Here is a 17,859-nt window from a genome sequence, read left to right as displayed (position 1 = left end):
CCTGCATGTGCACAGGCAGCAAGAGGGCCCAGGGCAGGATGACTCAGCAGTGCCTACGTGCAGAGGAGCCGAGCTCTGAGCTCTGGGAAAAGCAGCATGTGGCATTTGGTGGGACTTGCCCCAGCCAGCACAGCACTTACCACTGGGAAACGGCTTCCCCTGCAGCACCTACACTGGGCCCTCTGTTTTCACCTGTGCATGCTGAGCTACCAGCCTGGACCTGTTGGCTTCCAAAGCTGTCTTCCAGCTGGTCTCCCCGTCTCATCCCTCACCCCCACCCCTGCCCCGCAGGCTGAGTGTGCATCCCATGTGCCCACCTCGCTAATACACTCCACCCTGGCTTTTGGGCTTCCCCCAGGCATGTCCCCACACCTGGGTAGAGCAGCTCTTTTACTAGGAGACCCTGTCATGGCTAGGCAGCAATTAGGAGTTTCTACAGTGTCTCTGGGTGCCCCCACGACCCTCATTCTGCCCTGGGACTGGAACAGAGGCAGCAAGCCCCCACAGACACATGGCTTGTGTTTCCTGCAGGAGACACAGAGCAGTTTACCCCCTCTGACTCCTGGGCTATAAAGATCTTGAGAGCCACCAGGTTAGTGATGCCCTCATAGAGTGTGCTTCCCATGAGAAGGAGGGCCACGTTGCAGTGCAACACCTTAAGTTACCACCTACAGCACCAGCATCCCTTTTGAGCACTAGTTGGAGTCCCAGCTACTTCACTTTCTGATCCAGCTTCCTGCTTATGGCCTGGGAAAGCAGTGGAGGATGGCCCAAGTGCTTGGGCCCCTGTGCCCACATGGAAGACCTAGAAGTTCCTGACTCAGCCTGGCTCATCCCTGGCCATTGTGGCCATTTAGAGACAGAAACCAACGCATAAAAGATCTCTCTTTCTCTGTCCCTTTCTCTTTGTTACTCTACCTTTCAAATAATTAAATACCAGATTTTAAATATACGTGGGAGAAAATACAAGGTTCTTAGGAGAATGTTTTTAAAATGTTTTAAAAAATACAGGTTTATCAGACTCTGCCTCACCCAGGTCCAAGCTAAGGCCTGGAAATATGCATTTTTGCAACATATTCCCGGTGATTTTGCTGTAGGTGACACTAAGCTATGTTTAAGGAGTCCATTGGCGGCACATGATCCTCCAGCTTCCAGACAGGGATCTGAGCCCAGAGGGCTCCAGTGCCTTCCTGAGAATCACATGGAATGAGGCCTAGAACCCGAGTCCCACCTGTGTCTTTGTTGCCACCTCCCCCACACAGAGCCCACCCACTCTGCCACTGCTTCAGCCAGGTCTCCTGCCCTGTGACCTGGGTGGGGTTCCTGCTAAGCCAGAGTCCCTTCTTGCCTCCCTTCCCAGGTTCCCGCCCTCACACACCAGGCACCACCGATCCCTGCCTTGTTCCTTCTGAGACACTGCTTCCCTCTCTGCCCTTCCAATCAGTGTGCAGAACAAAGTGAGGCAGGCCTGCATGTCTCCCCTCAGAGCCTGTTGCCCGTGACAAAGCCTTCTGCACATGCCTCCCGCAGGGACCATTTTGCTCCTCCTTCCTTCTCTTCCTCCTCCACTCCTGTTGTGCCCTCACCGCCTCCGCCAACAGCATTTTTCCCCATCTCTCAAGGCCCACGTGACAGCCCTCCTGTTCTGGGAAGCCTTCCTCCATTTCCCCATCCAGCCCAGACTGCACATCCTCCACCGAGCAGAGCACTGAACCGTTTCTTTATTCTCTGTCATTACTCCCTCTTACATTTGGCTTTGAACTGTTGAGCGCCAAGTAATTAATTCCCAGCTACAGTCTACAGCCTCCCCTTCTAATTATCCACCCACTTAGCAAGGTGCCTGCACATAACAAGCCCACAAGGGATGATATTAACAGCAGCCAAACTACTCTGCTGGGCTGGAGCTGAGGAGACCTTGGCCCAAAGGCAGCTGGCTGGTCGGTTCACTGACTTTTCTGTGCCTCTTGGGCTAAGGGACATCCAAAAGGTAGCCCTCTACAAATTGAGGTCAGATCTCTGCCTGGGGAGTGCTTCCACCACAGTAATCAGTAACTTCCCCACCCTGCGGTCACCACCCAATGGCCAGTCAACACATATCCCTTGGCTTTAACTTTGGTGGCACACCTCCGCTAGCCTTGAATACCTCTAGGGCCACAGAGGTCAGTTCTGGCCTCTTGCATGCCAAAACAATGTATGCAGTTCCTCTTCTGTGACTGTGCTCCTAGGAAGACATCTTGCACCTGCCAGAGGCCCCAGGCACTTGGCTTCCTGTCCACTGACCCAGGGCACACTTGACACTCCTCTTTCTTCCTATAAGGCTAGCATCTCTGCCCAACCCCAGCACACACACCTGTCTTGAGCTAAAGACTGGCCATTACCTCTTCTCCCATTTCTTGACTTAGAAACATGTCAACAGGAAGTTAATTTTAGACATTACTGACAGCTTAAGTTCTGGGGCCTGAGCCAAACTTTCAAAAAGGGGCCCTTTATTCTTTATTTCTTGTAAGACAAATGCCCTTGAAGGGAGGAAGATACTTTTCTGCCCAGGTACCTGCAATTTGCATGAAACTGTTCTTTGGACATGCTGCCCCCACATCAGCTGTCTGCGCACAGCTCTTCTGCCCCTCTCCACCTTCACTCCCCCCTCCCAAATCATTGTCACAGAACATGCAGTTTCTAGGTTTCTCATTAAATACAACCATATCCTCCAAAAGTATTTAAAATTGTTACTTACCAACATAGGTCCACTTGGATCCTGCAAAGAACAGAACAGAGCAAGTGAATACAATTGTACTGAATGCATTAGGGGACATGCTACAGATTGAAACATTCTAGAAAAGAGGTGGGTGCCCAGAAATGAAAATTGGTGCTGAGTCTATATCAGAAGAGCAGCTGCTCAAGCAACTGGGTCCAGACAGAGGATGGGGACAGTGAGTCTGCAGGGCCTGGGAATTCCAGAGGGGCCCTGCCATTTTCAGTAGATGTCCCTGTGCCACCCCAGACATCATCACAGCGCCAAACTTTGTCATCTGCCTAGGTGCTAACAGACATGGTTAAAAACCCAAAGCCAAGGCCTGCACTTGGTGTGGAGGTTCAGAGGCCTTGAGTCTCAGCTCTGCTCCTGATTCCAGCTCCCAGGAATGCATCCCCTTGTGAAGCAGCAGTAATGACTCAAGTAGCTGGGTTTCTGTTATCCAGCTGCGAACCCTGGTTTGAGTTCCTGGCTCCTGGTTTCAGCCTGCTCCAGCCCCACCTGTTGCCAGCATTTGGGGGCATAAACCAGCAGATGAAAGATGTCTGTCTCTACCCCTACACTACCTGTGCCACCTCCACCTTGCAAAAACAGAACAAAAGAAATCACCCAAAGCCATCCAGGTATAATCTGGGAAAGCTCTTGCTCTCAGCCTACCTCCCTGCTTCCACTGGATCCCTGGCTTACGGGGAGCACTGTGTGCCCTTGCATGGCACTGCAGTGTGCACGTATGCATCCCCTCCCTATCTCCCCAACCCAGACTTTGGCCACCGGAAACCCACTCCTGCACCTTGCTCATCTGACTATGCACCCTGGAGAACAGATCACATCCCTCTCTGCAGAAGCTGCTGCCTGCATTGGAGCTGTCAGGGCAGTGTGGCAGCTCTCCTCACTCTGCCTGCACCCTCTCCCTCTTGACCTCCAGAAGGAGACAGAGGCCCTGAGTCCAGAACCATCCCAGGAGGGAGCTGTGCACCACTCCACAACCTTCTCTCCTGTTCTGGTGCTTCAGTGACTACAAGGACACACCTGGAACAGGACAAAGCTCACATCCTCTGTCTCTCTTGGGAGTTTCTTGCCAGTTAAGTTTAACCAGCCAGTGATCACATGGGGACATTGGCTACCCAAGCCAGTGGTGGTGTCTAAAAAGTAAAAGAAGTGGTTTGTGATTTGTGATGACTGATTGATTTTTTTTTTTTTTTGAGAGAGGGAGGGAGAAAGAGAGAGACTAGGTGGAGGGAAGAGATCTCCCATTTGCTGATTCACTGCCATAGGTGTTCATAGTAGCTGGGACTGGGGTTGGGATTATCACCCAGGTCTCCCATGTGGATGACAGGGACCTAAGTCCTTAAGGCAGAGTCTGCATTCACAGGGAGACAACTTTAGGAGCTGGAGCTAAGAATGGAACCTAGTCACTTGCATTTGGCATGTGCACATCTTACTACACTGCAAGACCTAGTGCTTCATTTATTTATTTTCCCTTGTTTAGTTACTTTACTCTCATTTTGTTAGTATTCTTATTGTCATTGCTTCAGTGATTTTTATTAATTTTGTTTTAAATTTTATTGGAGATTTTAATCAAATTATACTTACACATACTTTTGAAAGTCAGCTGTTAATACAAAGCTTTTTAATAAAAATATCAGCCCCTGATACCTCCTAGCTATTTATCTGCTCTCTAAGGCAACTACTTTGAATCCTCTTCTATTTTCTTAATGTGACTTTTGTTTTGATTTTTAATTTGAGAGATAGAGAAACCATTTATCCATCAGTTAATTCCCCAGATGCCCACAGAGGCCAGGGCCAGGGCGAAAAAGCTGGGAGCTAGGAATCCAATCCAGCTCTCACCACCACCTGCCAGGATCTTGAATCCTCACCGCTGCCCCTGGAGCTGCACCAACAGAAAGCTAAAGTCAGGAACCTTGACCAGAAACTGAAACCAAGAACCACTGATATGCCAGGCAGGTGCCTTAGCCTCCAGGCTAATGCCTACTGCTGAGTCCTCTGTAAACAATCCTTTGAGAATTCTCTCCTTGCCCCCATAATACATGCTTATTTAGACTTTTTTTTAGGCTTGGACATTATTTATTGACATTCTACCTTGGAATGGAAAGACTGAGGTCTCTCTCAGGGATCCATAACCCATCACCTCTTTTTATAGGCAAGGAGGGAGAAAGTCCATGGAGAGAAGGTAACCTGCCTGAAAACACGTGCTTCAAAGCCTTGACCATCAGCCTTTGGTTCCTGAGAGCTCAGGCAGTGTTTCCCATTCCTTTTCACCCTTCAGAGGAGGAGTGGGGAAGGCCAGGCTCCTTGGAGGATCTTACTATAGTATAAGCCTTTTCTCTATGTAAATGCTCTCAGATACAAAGGTTTCATGTCAGTCTCAGGAGACCTACAGACCCCTCTGTCCCCAGTCTGCTGTGGACCCCATGGGAGGTGACATTCCACAGTTCTCCTTACCAAATTAGCTTCTGGATGAAAATGGTCAGGGATGTGGGGGAAGCCAACCTGTAGTGAGCCTGATGTGTGTCAGCAACCATTTTATTGACACAGAAATAAAAACACACGCAGAGAAGGCATTGGCTTGGAGCCAAGCCAGGGACAGACCTTAAATGCCTTTTCTGGACCACCACCACCAGTGTTCTGTTGGCAGGGTTCATTAGTAGAACACAACCATGGAGTCCAGAGGCCTAGGAAGTCAGATTGTTGCCCCTTTGCCAGACAGAGAACTTGGAGGTGAGGGCTGTAAAGTGTCACCATTTCCTGGCCACCCTGAGGCCTCCAGAAAAGTAGTTCCCGCTTTGGCCAGGAGCTTCCATGTCTTCTGCCCCCAGATTAGATCACAGACTCAACACCTTGCCTCTCTTGCCGGCCTTCCAAGGCTCACCAAGCTGAGGTTTTCCCTGGCCCCAGAGCTCCCACCCTCCGGTGAAGCACCAGCAGAAGGTTCTGGAAAGCTCAGGGACAAATGTTACTGAGTGGACCAGGCCTCACATTATAATATAGGTCTGTGGGTTAGGGACACAGTGACCTCTTTTGCCCTCCTTTTTCTGAGCAAGCCTGTTTGGGGTGTCTAGGTCTCTGGGTTTAACAGATAGTATATGCAGGGGCTCTGGGACCTGAGGAAAGGCAAGAAGCCACACTGTGAGGGGGCATGACCTGCACTGGTTCATGTCAGCTCAGATCTGACCACAGGGAGACTTTGAACAACAGTGATTACCCAGGTGTTTCAGGAACAGCACCTGCGGGCTCGAGGCCTTTTGCTTTAGGATTTGCAGCAACCTTAACGGGATTCAACTGAGGCAGGGCCAGGCTATAGCCTTAGCACTTCGTGAGAGAACAGGCCCTTCCCCACCAAAAAAGGTCATGTGTTCCACCTGAAGCTGGAAAGCGCCTTGGGCCCTCAGCCCCAGTGCCTGTTAGACCTGCAGGCCCAGCTCCCCGAGGACAGGGAATGTCTTGGGAGAAGGTATTTATTAAGATCCAGGTCAGAAGTACAGGGGCCCTGCCTGCTTTCTGGCCTTTCTGGGTGCCAGAACCTATTAGTTCCCAACACCCACTAGCATCCACGTGGCCTGGGACTGCCCAACTCCCCGCACCACCACGGAAAGGTCACCCAGCAGAGGACCTCTCCAGAGACACCTGGCTCCACACTCTCCCCTCCTCCCCCCACCCCCCCCGGCCACAGCCTGCCCATGCTTCCTCTCTTCCTGCCCCAGACATTTGTCTTGGATGCTCACCATCGCCCTAGGCCAGGGACCAACCACACTCTGACCCTATTCCTCAGTTGAAAGCTCTGACCCACCCCTCCCCACTACCCCCAGCCTTGGGTTAATACTGACAGCATTCAGCTCAGTGGGTTTGTTTGTTTCTTGTTTTGACCTTGTTCACTGAGGCAGTCAAAAAGCCAGGAGACCTGCAGGAGCAATGGGTGGGCAGGCTGGCCGTGCCATGTAAGGGCAGCTGGGGTTTCTAATGCCAGCTTCCCCCACCTCAGCTCCCAACAGGGGCACAGGGAAAGATTGGGAAGTGTGGGGTGAGGGGCAGGAAGGGTACAACCACCCCAAGTGAGGGGGCAAGGAGTTCTCAGAATAGGATAGGAAGGGGAGGGGGCAGCAAAGGGCAATATCTGGAAGCTGCTTGGGAACACAAAGGCAATTTATATGGGGATAAAAATAAAATGCTGATTTCAGAGCAGAGCTCAATCATACCAAGAGTCTGCAGTTTAAAAAAAAAATCAGTCTCCACTTCTCTGAGGCTGTAACTCCTCTCTCTCTCCCACCTTCTGCACCTCCCTGCGACCACGTGAGGGAAATGGTGTTTGGCATGCCATGTAGCCAGTAAGACCAGAATTTAATTAAGAGCAATATCTTAGCTCAGCCTGGCTGTCCTGCCTGCCCATGGGCATCAAGAGGAAAGGTGGCTCTGAACTTTGATGCCCATGGGCAGGACCAGTGCACGCCCAGCCAGGGAGCATGCATTTGGAGCCGCTACAGTCCCCTTGGGTTCTTTTAGAATTGTTTCAGCCCAGGCTGCATCTAGGAACCAGTGGCACTCACAGGTGTCCCTACAACCTGAGTCAAATTTGGTCAAGGGTAGGCGTCCCCATCTATTCCCAGGGAAGCTCACAAAAGCCAGTGTCTACTCCACCAGGAAAAAAAATGCCCCCAGCTGTTGGAAAAGCAGCAGGTAAAAGCTCAGCACTCTCAATTCCTCACAAAAGAGTAACTAACCCAGCCTTGGCCCCTCACAGTCACCCAGCAGCCCCAGGTGGACCAGCCACCATCATCACCATCTCCAGCCACCTTCCTGGGCACCCTCCGGCTCCAGCCCTTTGGGGCTCCAGGTCATAATTATAGTCAGACATGAGGTATGTGCCTATGTGCATACACATGCACCTTTAGGACAGTGGAGCCCTTCTGGAGAAAAACAATGATTAAGACTGGGATGCCTCATCCCTGCAACCTAGAAGTGAAACTTCGCTGGGAAGAGCCCTTCTTTCCCATCTCCACCCATGAAAAGCACCTGCCCCATCTGAGGACTCTGAGCCGGGCACTGGAGACCCTTCCTGGCTATCTCCGGGCTCAGAGGGGATGGTCCCTTCGCGGCTGTCTGCGGGTAGATTCGATCACTAAACTGGCTAGCCAGTCCCCCAAACCATATCTCCAGCGCCGGGTGCTCAATGAACATCAAACTCCTTAACGCCTGCTTCCCGCCACAACCACAACCAGAGCAGGTCCTGCTTCCCAACCAGCCAAACCAGTCCGAAAAATATGCGCTCTTTGATCCCACTCCTTTCCCGCTCTCCCAGCAATGATTTTCCCCAAATCCGTGGCTGCTGCTAGGGCTGCGCGCTCAGGACAGTTAAGAGAGAAGCAGGCAAAAACACTACCGTTCAGCGGGGCTGGGCTGCAAGGCGGCAGCTGAGTGATCACCAGCAGCAGGATGGTGGCCGGGCACAAACTGCCCACCGGCATCTTCGGGGTCCTGTCCCGCTGACAGGAGTGAGCTGGCAGCGTTCTCTGGCTGGTTCCTGGCCTCGGGCAGCAGCGCAGCACAGGGCAGCGCTCAGAAACGGCTGGGCGCGCAGCTGAACCGTGTGCGCGCAGCTCAGGTGCCTTGGAGAGCACGTAGCTCTTTGGGCTCCTGGCTCCCGCCCCTGGGCTGGTTTTATGGAGCTGCTCAGCCCCCAAGCACGTGATTCATCCTGCAGGTGGGGACAGGACGGCCAGCCTTCCCCAGGGCCTGGGCCCCAGATCTGAAGCTGGCTGTAGCCCTTGGCTTCAGGCGCGCGGAATCGGAATCGCGCCGAGGAGTCTTGGCTAGCCCGGGAACCTGGTTTGGTAGAGCTGCCGGCAGGCGTGGGCGGGACCCACTTGCCTCTTCCTGGCCAGAAAGGGTGTATCTCCTGAAGGGTTCAGTGCCTGCGGTTGCAATCTGTTGCTTCTCATCGGTGCTCAGAATCCCCCTAAAGGGCAATGCCTTAAGAGACACAAGCTAGGAACTGAATTCAAATTCTGATATTTGAATGATAGAGTTATTCCTAACCAGGGAGGCCAAGGAGAGGATTCCTCCCCTGGGTTGGTGCAGTGGGCAAGGACTTTTATTATTTCCTGAGCTCCAACTGCATGCTGGGCACTGTCCAGGGCGTCATGCTGGAGGGTCTGGATCATCACCAGCACATCAGCTGGAGCTCATTCCTGCCCACTTCCCTCACCTAGGAGTATTCTTGAACACACATACCCGTGTCTGTCTCGCCACGTGTGCCCATGGTCACCACCCCTCTGTATTTAGCCCAGGTCTAGTTGCTGAGTCAGAGATCTCCTGCACATGCTGCTGACCCTTGCTGTTCCCAGCGCTGAGGTTGTTTGTGCTTCTGACCTCCCTAGTCCTCTGTCTGCTTTGGCTCAGTGTCCTTCCCCTGAGTGCCCCGTCCCACACACGTTGCCTAGAACCCAAGGGCTGTGAGGATGTTCGTCCCATTGCCCGCCATCCTAGTACCTACTTGATCCCTGAGTTTGTGTCCTGGCCCGTCATCGTACCTTCTTGTTGGCTGTGACCATCCCTCAGCAATTTCATTCTGGTCCTGGCCCTTGGCCCAAGAGACCCTTGGACTGGCCCAAGTGTCCTGGTGAAGCCACCAGTAGTTCTGGAAGGACTGAACAACCTCCCTGCCAAGAACCACCAGGAAGTAGGATGCTACCTACATTTCAAACAGTTACTACTCTAATCCCCATCCACACAACTGGGTGTGGACTTTGAAATGGCCTTCAGGGAGTTATTAACAATAATCACTTTGTTCCAGCACCTCCAGACTGCAGTGGGATTCAAGAGGCCCTTTCCTGCCATGAGTGAGCAAAGCATGTTCTGCTGTGATGCTTGTTCTTGGCCCTTGTCTTGTCCCAAAGCAGTTTGTGTAGGAGTTGAATGGGTGCAAGGGCTCAGGGAGGAGCCGCTGTAGGTTCAGAGACGATGGAGGTAAAGTTACTTTGCCCTGCAGTTCCCCACCCAAAGGTAAATGGGACAAACTTTACAGTGGCTCTCCTGCCCTGTGTGCTTTCCCTTTGTGTTTGGCTGAACATTAAGTCCAGTTGCTTCTGGAGCACAAGGGAGGAGGAGCAGAGGCGGGTTCATTAGGACAGTAGGGCTTGAGTGTGAGCTGGGCTTCCTGGCCAGAAAGAAGAGGGCTGGAGTGTTTACTGCATGGCTGTATTGGAAACCAGGTTCATTAGTATAAAATAAGTGGCATGAGGAAGACAAGGAGAATGAAACAGAGTCTACCCCAAGTCAGGGGGAGTGGGGAAGGAAGCACACAGGGGTAGGCATTGTGCTACAGCAGGTTAAGCTGAGATCTGAGTGCCTTGTTTGAGTCCCAACTACTCTGCTTCCAATCCAGCTTCCTACTAGTGTATCTGGCAGCAGCAGATGATGGCCCAAGTGCTGAGATCGGGTGGAATTCCTGGCTCATGATTTTGGCCTGGCCTAACTGCAGCTGTGGCAGGCAGATGGAAGATCTTGCGCTCTCCTCTTTCAAATAAATAAGTAGATTTTTTATAAGGAAGCGTTTAAGCAGAATGCATCCTGCATCCTCTGCACCCCCCCCCCCCCAGTAACACAAACCTAACCAGCTTTTGTTTTCCACTCTAGGATTCCTTTGCTTCCAAAGACCTGTGTGGATGAACACGTCAAGACTTGCTTGGCCAGTAGCAGATAGAGCTGTTGTCAGCCAACAACTAGCCCATTACTCAATGAATTAGGACACATGGTGAATCTTTGGGATTCAGATGTGCAAGTGGACATACTCAGACTGAGATATGGGGCAGTAATGCCCCTCTAGCATGTAAGCCTATGCCCAGGCCTGAGAGTGAGGCTGCTGATCAAAGGGTGGAGTGTAGAGGGAGAAACTCACACTTATGTGTCATGAGCCCCACTATTTACTGGATAACCTTGAGCACCAAGCCAGCTTTCCACATTGAGGAAGAGTAGGTAGCAGTCCCCATCCCCGTATCATTCACAGGGTTGATATATGGCTGGTTGGAGATAAGGCAAGCAGAAACTGTGCATTCTTGCTTCATTCATTTCTTTTCCGTATGCCAGGCATCGTACCCTCGGCTGGTCTGAAGCTGGGAGCCTGGAGCCTTCTCTAGGTCTCCCATGTGGATGCAGGGGCCCAAGGACCTGGACCATCCTCTGTTGCTTTCGCAGGCCATAAGCAGGAAGCCGGAGCTAAAAGTGGAACATCCAGTAGGTAGAGGATTAGCAGCAGCAGGTAGAGGATTAGCTTGTTGAGCCACAGCGCCACCCTCCGAGCATGGTCTTTGCTCTAGGCCAGTGCACAGACATCAAACAAGTAACCTCACAGATGCCTCCATCATGATCTCTGTGACAGTCGACTGATAACCCAGAGAGCCTGTGTCCTAGCACAGCCAGGTGAGGTCTAAGCAGAGTGAGGATTCAATTCCAGAATGTTACAGAACCTTTGAGATGTACAACCAAGACCAGGTTCTTCTCTCCCAAAGTAGTAGCTGGCCAGCAGTGTTGAGCCCTCACATAAACTAGTTGTTAACCTTTCCATTTAGGTATGGACAACTTTATTTTTAACTTAACATGAGAAACAATTCTTCAGATTCTGTCCTGTACCTGGGAAAGTGCCTTGTTTGTAAGGAGAGGTTTCCTGGGAGGAAAAGTAACACTGACTGGATATTTGCTGTTTCCACAGCACAGCGCACTTGGCACTTTGTTCTAATCATAACCTGTGAGGACAGTGCTAGATTTTCCATTTTAAAGGTGAGGAATCTGAGGCCTGAAGGAACTAAACCCTTTCATAGCACAAGCGCAGGAAGCTCTGGGATGGCAACTACTGAATTCTCAGCCGAGACACTTCTGTCTCTCAGGCCTGGATAGGCTCTGACAAATGGTTATCTGACAAATGCCTCCCTGGGGGTATTTTCTTTGTGGACCCCAATGAGATCCAGAAATCATGGCCCTGCAACTGTTGCTGCTTATTGATGGGAGGCTCTGTGTGCTAATCATGGCAATCAACCAAGCAGGGGACATGGCTTGGTGCTTCTGTTCAAGTCCCTTGGTCACTGAGGAACCCTGAGCTCTGAGCAGTGAGTGCACAGAGCATCTGCCAAAACAGGATCGTTGGTGCCCTCAGGGCTTTGATGCAACACAGTTATCCCAATGTGAGCTCTTTCACCTGGCTCCTTCGGTCCTTCCTGGCTTTGATGGGGAAAGGAATCCAGGGATGGGGCAGGAGGGGAGGGCAGGCAGAGGGAGCAGGAGGAAAGAGCAGACCAAGCTATATCCTTAGACCCAGCCTTGGCTAAGTACACCTCGTGGCCAAAACTCATGTGGACCACTGGCCAGTGTGAATGGCCAGTGGTGAAAAATAAAGCCCCTCATGCAGCCTTACTCACATCTGCTTCTCAGCCTTGGGCCTTGGCCACTCTGGCCAGGAGTCATAACCCCCCAGCCTAATCAGTTTCGGGCAGATCAGCCTGAGGACAGACAGTGTGACCTGCAGGAAAGAATGTTGACCTCCCAGCTTAGCCAGCAACCAGATCTGGGAGCTCCGCAAGCTCCTCACCCAGTGTGCCCCTCCACATCCTGGCCCGAGAGCTGGATGGAATAAGGTAGGGTTGCCATGTGGGATAAAAAAAAAAAAAATCATAATGGCATTCAGCCTACGTAAGACATGGCTTCTAAGAGCGGGTTTGAAACAAGGAAAAGGAAGTTAGTTTGATCTCAGCCCTGATTCAGCAATCCAAGAATATTGAAATTGGCTTCTCTGGTGCAGTCAGTAGCCCACTGAATCCTTCTGTTGAGTGAAGACCACAGCTCTTCACTGGGACTTCTATAAAGCTCCATGTATGATCAATTTGAAAATGATAAAAATCCAAAGATTCTGTCCATAGGGGAGGCTAAGATTTTAAGGGAAATACTTCCTGGTCCAATGTGTGTGACTTTCCCGGTTCTTTAAAAAACCATGTTTAGCTGAAACCTAGACCACTGATGAGGTGAAATGAGATGACAGTGGTGTAAAGTTTCTCAGAGGTCTCTTATTTCATTCCTGTTCGCTGGATCCACGCTCTACTGACCTCAGGGGTTCTAACCAGTTCCGTTCTTATTTTTATTCATTCATTCAATTTACTTGAAAGGCATAGAGACAAGAAGGAAAGAGGGAGAGGGAAGTAAGATAGAGGAGGGGGGGCGGAAAGACAGGGAGAAACCTCCCCCTAGCTGGCTCACTCCCCAAATGCCCACAAGAGCTGGGTTTGGAACAGGTCAAAACTAGGAGTCGAACTCAAGCCAGATCTCCCACGCAGTTGGGAGAACCCAGGTCTGAGAGCCATCACCTGCTGCCTCTCAGGTACATTATCAGAAGCTGGATCAGAACTGGAGGAGTCAGGACTTGAACCAAGCAGCATTCTCACAGCCACACCAAATGCCCACCTTAGTCCTGTTCAGCTTCTCCTCAGCCTGAAGCACACTCTCACCCCTGTCCTCTCAGCCACCGTGAAATGCCAGACCAAGCTCACAAGTGTCACCTGGAAGTGGAAGGTCCTCATACAATTCTGGAACCTTCCACTCAGAAGCAGGCAAGCAGAATGGTAAGGGAAAGGGGTTTTGGAATCACACAAACCTGGGTTTTGAAATTTAACTCTACTATGTACTATGTATGTGACCTCAGCCAAGTCACTTAAACTCTCCAGAGTTTCAGTTCCCTCCTGGTTAAAGTGATATGGGCCAAAGAGTAGCATCCTCCAAAGAAAAATAGGGAGGGATGTGATAAATGCAGGTGAAGACTGGTCACAATGGTTAAGATGCTGCATTGCGATGAGTGCATCCCATAGTACAATGTCTGGTGTGAGTCCTGGCTACTATATTGCTGATCCAGCTTCCTGCCAGTTTACAGTCTAGGAGGTATCTGGTGAGCTCAAGTACAGGGTAAGACCCTGACTTATTTCCTGACTCCTGGTTTTCGTCTGGTCAAGTTTTGACTATTGCAGGCATTTGGGAAGTGAATCAATGGATGCAAGATTTCTCTCTCACACCCCCTCCCCCAGCTTCTTTCAAGTAGGATGAAAATAAATAAACCAGGCATCTGAAGAACTTAACTGTTTGAAGGTGGGCTACTTCACCCCTTAGTCCTGATTCTGATTTGGGCACTGGCAACAACTTCTATGAAATCCCAAGGGTCTCCTGTCCCCTCCAATCCTACACATAAATCTCTCCAAGAATGTAGTTTTGATCATTCCAAGGCTAGTCTTCCTTGCAAACATGTGGACTTGGAACCACATCTGCAGGAGGAGCTGCGAGTGTGTGAGCTCAAAGATATGTTATACCCTTGGCCCAGACTGGTACTCCTTGCTTGCACACATCAGCTCTCTGCAGCTCCAGGCATAGATGAGCAGTCCTCTCAAATGGTATGCTTTCAAAGAAAAGTCAACAGCACCTCCCCCACCCCCCATAGCTCACACTTCTGTTGGTGTTCGGCTCTGCTGGCATACAGGCAGAGACCTGTGGGGAGAGGCATGTGGGGGCCGGGGGTGGTGGTGTTCTGTTCCTCTTCCTGCTGGAGTTGGCACACTGAGCTCAGCCTCTTCGTTTAGGCTCTGCTGCCTGACAAGAAGCTTCAGGGCCTGGGAACCAGGTGTGGTGAACATTGCTGCTTGGGTGGCACAGACAGGGAAGGTCAAAGAGCTTTCCAACAGGCCAATTGAGTTGAATAGAGCTGAGCTGCCTCTCCGGCCAGCCCTGGAAGGAACCCAGCTTCCTCTCAAACTCTGAGAAAGGGCTCAGGAATAACTGGTGGGCTTAGCAAAGCAGGTGAGCAGCCAAGGCTTTGTGGTTTTGTGGCTCAAGGCAACTCACCAGCCAAAAGATCTTTCTGAAGAGAGAGCCACATGGCTGGCAAGCAGCTTCGGAGTCAGGAGGTTTTACCTAGGCAGCCCTTCCTCATGCCCTCCCCACTGCGCGGCAGAGCCTGGGCTTATTCTGCAGTGTTTGTAGCTGCATCGCTTAGGCCTGCGTCTTGGAGGTCTAAGACTGATAGACAAAACTTGTTTTTGATTTTTCATGACTCCATTTTCTGTACTCCTCATGATTTTGAAGGTAGTAGGATCAAGATGCAGTTAGAAAAAATTTTTAAGACTTATTTATTTTTTATTGGAAGAGCAGATCGGATTTATGGAGAGGAGAAACAGAAAGAGTTTCCATCTCCTGATTCATTACCCAAATGACCGCTAAGGCCAGAGCTGCGCTGATCCGAAGCCCACAGCCAGGAGCTTCTTCTGGGTCTCCCACGTGGGTACAGTGTCTCAAGACTTTTGATAATGGACTATTCCACTTAATCCCAGGAAAAGTGTGTGAAGCTCTGGAGTAGTTTAAGAACACGGCACAGTCTGTAAGAGTTTATGGATGCTTACTTATAATAAGAGTTGTTTATTTCTATTGGAGGCATCAGACATGTGATAAGAAGGCTCCTTGGGCTTATTTCATCCCTGATAGAGGAAAACAACAATGAACAAGTAAACCCAGGCCCTGGTCAAAGGAAAGACATGAACTCAGCAATCCCACCAGGGACCTGGGAAAGAACCTGGAAGGAAGGCAGAGGGAAGCTAGGGAGACACCCTGCTGATCTCCAGCTATTTTCCAGACAAAAGGGGAGGAAGACAATGCCAGGGGCCTCCACCAGAGATGAGTGGCAGATTAGTGAGTTTGTGAAGATTCCAGAATTCAATACTTACCAAGCACAACTAGATGAAACTGAGACAGACCTGTCAGGCTGAGCAGGAGCAGGGAGCCACCTCCCCAAGGGATTTTCAGAAATACAGTTATTTACAGGAAATTTCCCACCTTACCTGACAATTACTTCTCATTCTTACTTGTCGCATTCTCCTCTTTATCCATGTCAATGAGAAGTATTCTCCTGTTACTAGGGAGTGACTATTCATCCTATACATGCTACTTAGAAACAAACAAGCAAACAAACAACCTGGAGCCTGCATTGTGGCTCAACAGGCTAATCCTTTACCTACAGGCGCTGGCATCCCATATGGGTGCCTGTTCTAGTTCCAGTTGCTCCACTTCCTATACAGTTCCCTATTTGTGGCCCGGGAAAGCAGTAGAGGATGGCCCGAGGTTTGGACCCCACCCCACCTGCATGGGAAACCAGGATGAAGCTCCCAGCTTCGGATCAGCTCAGTTCCGGCCATTGCAGTCATTTTGGGAGTGAACCAGCAAATGAAAGATATCTCTGTCTCTTCTTCTCTCTGTATATCTGCATTTCAAATAAAAATTGAAATAAATAGTAAAACAAACAAAACCCTAAGATTGTCTCATTGACACTTCCCCATATTTCCATGCACACTTAATAATTGTAACATCAATAAAATCTTCAGAAAGGTTTCAAGAAGTCATGAAGGCTTGACAAATGAGTGTCAAAATGGGTACTCACCGTCTTGAGAGACCTCCACGTGAAGGTGGGCAAGCTCCTTGAGGAACAGCCAATCCACAGAGTGAAGGAGCCAGAGAAACACTACAATATGTGGCCTGTCCCATCAGTCAACATTTGGTGGGGGCAACAGGAAGTGAGTGCAAACCTGGTGCTGGCCCTTAGGGGCACGTGAGGCATCTAGGGTAGGTCCAGGTCCAAGCCAGGAGCAGAGGTGGCAGCAGTGCATGGCAGTAGGTCTTCATTCTAAGTTCACCTGGCTGAACAGTGTCTCATCAACGAGCTCTCTGAAGAAGCTCCTGGGCGCCGGGCACTGAGGTATAGTGGGAAAAGCCACATTCTTTAGTGCTGAAATCCCAAATGGACACTGCTTCATGTCCTGGCTGCTCTGATTCCAATCCAGCTCCCTGCTAATGGCAGCAGAAGATGGCCAACATGCTTGAGCCCCTACACCGTCATGGGAGACCCAGAACAAGCACCTGACTTTGGACCAGCCCAGCTTCTAGTCATTGTAGTTATTTGGGCAGTGAACTGGCAGATGGAAGATCACTCTCTCTCTGTAACTTTGCCTTTGAAATAAATAAGATAAGTCTGGGGAAAAAAAACACAAAAACATCTCCGAAGTCATGACTGAGAACGGAAAACATTCCATTGAGAGATAAGTCTGGGGGAGTCCTTGGAGCTGGCTTTGCAGGAGGGTCATTTCATGCTATCCCATGTTCAGTGGCTGTCAGCCATTCTCCCACTCACTCCCCTGGTCTTTCCTTTGTTCCTTTCCCACTAATTTTCCATGCTTCAGCCTGAAAGATCAGTGGGGCCGTAGGGCCTCAGGTTCCTACAGTCAGGATTGCACCGGGAGCCTAGGCAGAGATCCAAGGAGCCAGGAGCCCAGACTAGGCTAACATGAAGGCAGCATCCCAGGGAACAAGGTGGCACTTGTACCCATCTCTCTTGTGCATGGCTTGCATTATTATTATAATAATAAGTATGTTACAAACTAAGTTGGTCATATAAATTAAAATCTTTAAAAATGGAAAGAGAAAGTTTGTTTTCTTTTTGTTTTTAAGGAGAAAAGAAGCCAGCAACTGTGCCTACACAAACAACGGGATGATCACACACCTCACGTGCAGACAAGGAAGACCGGAAGCTGGTGGAGAAAGACCACCATCGGAGGAGAATAGTGGCTGCACGGTAACAGAAGAATCCTCTTAGCACTTCAGCAAGGACTTGGTTCCTGCACACACATGGGAGACCCAGATGAAGCTCTTGGCTCCTGGCTTTGCCCTGGCCCATCCCTGGTTGTTTGTGGTCATTTGAAGAGTGAACCAGGAGATGGGAGCACTAGCTCTCTCTCCCTCTGGAATTAAAATTTAAAAATAATAGTGGGGCCCAGCACAGTGGCCTCTTGGCTAAATCCTTGCCTTGTAAATACTGGGATCCCTTATGGGTGCCAGTTCATATCCTGGTGGTTCCATTTCCCATCCAGCTCCCTGCTTGTGGCCTGGGAAAGCAGTCAAGGATGGCCCAAAGTCTTGGGACCCTGCACCCACGTGGGAGACCTGGAAGAAGCTCCTGGCTGCAGACTGGCACAGCTCCAGCCGTTGCGGCCACTTTGGGAGTAAACCAGCAGATCCAAGATCTT

General features: G+C 50.5%; 2 protein-coding genes across 4 annotated transcripts in view; one reads left to right on the top strand and one right to left on the bottom strand.

The window, feature by feature from the left end:
• CA12 (carbonic anhydrase 12) overlaps positions 1-8,595 on the bottom strand; it is a 48,573-nt gene extending 39,978 nt beyond the window's left edge. For both annotated transcript variants that reach the window (XM_004578349.2, XM_058665727.1), the window contains exons 1-2: positions 8,148-8,595; positions 2,735-2,755 (exon numbers count right to left, since the gene is read on the bottom strand). In XM_004578349.2, the coding sequence (XP_004578406.1) occupies positions 2,735-2,755; positions 8,148-8,232 (106 nt within the window). In that variant the 5' untranslated portion in view covers positions 8,233-8,595. The remainder of the gene's footprint in view (positions 1-2,734; positions 2,756-8,147) is intronic.
• The window catches only part of APH1B (aph-1 homolog B, gamma-secretase subunit), a 105,969-nt gene extending 88,560 nt beyond the window's left edge, over positions 1-17,409 (top strand). For both annotated transcript variants that reach the window (XR_009245590.1, XM_058665729.1), the window contains one exon: positions 17,285-17,409. Coding sequence is in view for 1 of the 2 variants with exons in the window: in XM_058665729.1 (XP_058521712.1) it covers positions 17,285-17,398 (114 nt within the window). In the remaining variant the exon portion in view is untranslated. The remainder of the gene's footprint in view (positions 1-17,284) is intronic.
• Positions 17,410-17,859: the final 450 nt, after the last annotated feature.

Source organism: Ochotona princeps, chromosome 6 (assembly GCF_030435755.1).
Source record: "Ochotona princeps isolate mOchPri1 chromosome 6, mOchPri1.hap1, whole genome shotgun sequence".
Taxonomy (NCBI): domain Eukaryota; kingdom Metazoa; phylum Chordata; class Mammalia; order Lagomorpha; family Ochotonidae; genus Ochotona; species Ochotona princeps.
This window is presented reverse-complemented; position numbering and strand designations above follow the sequence as displayed.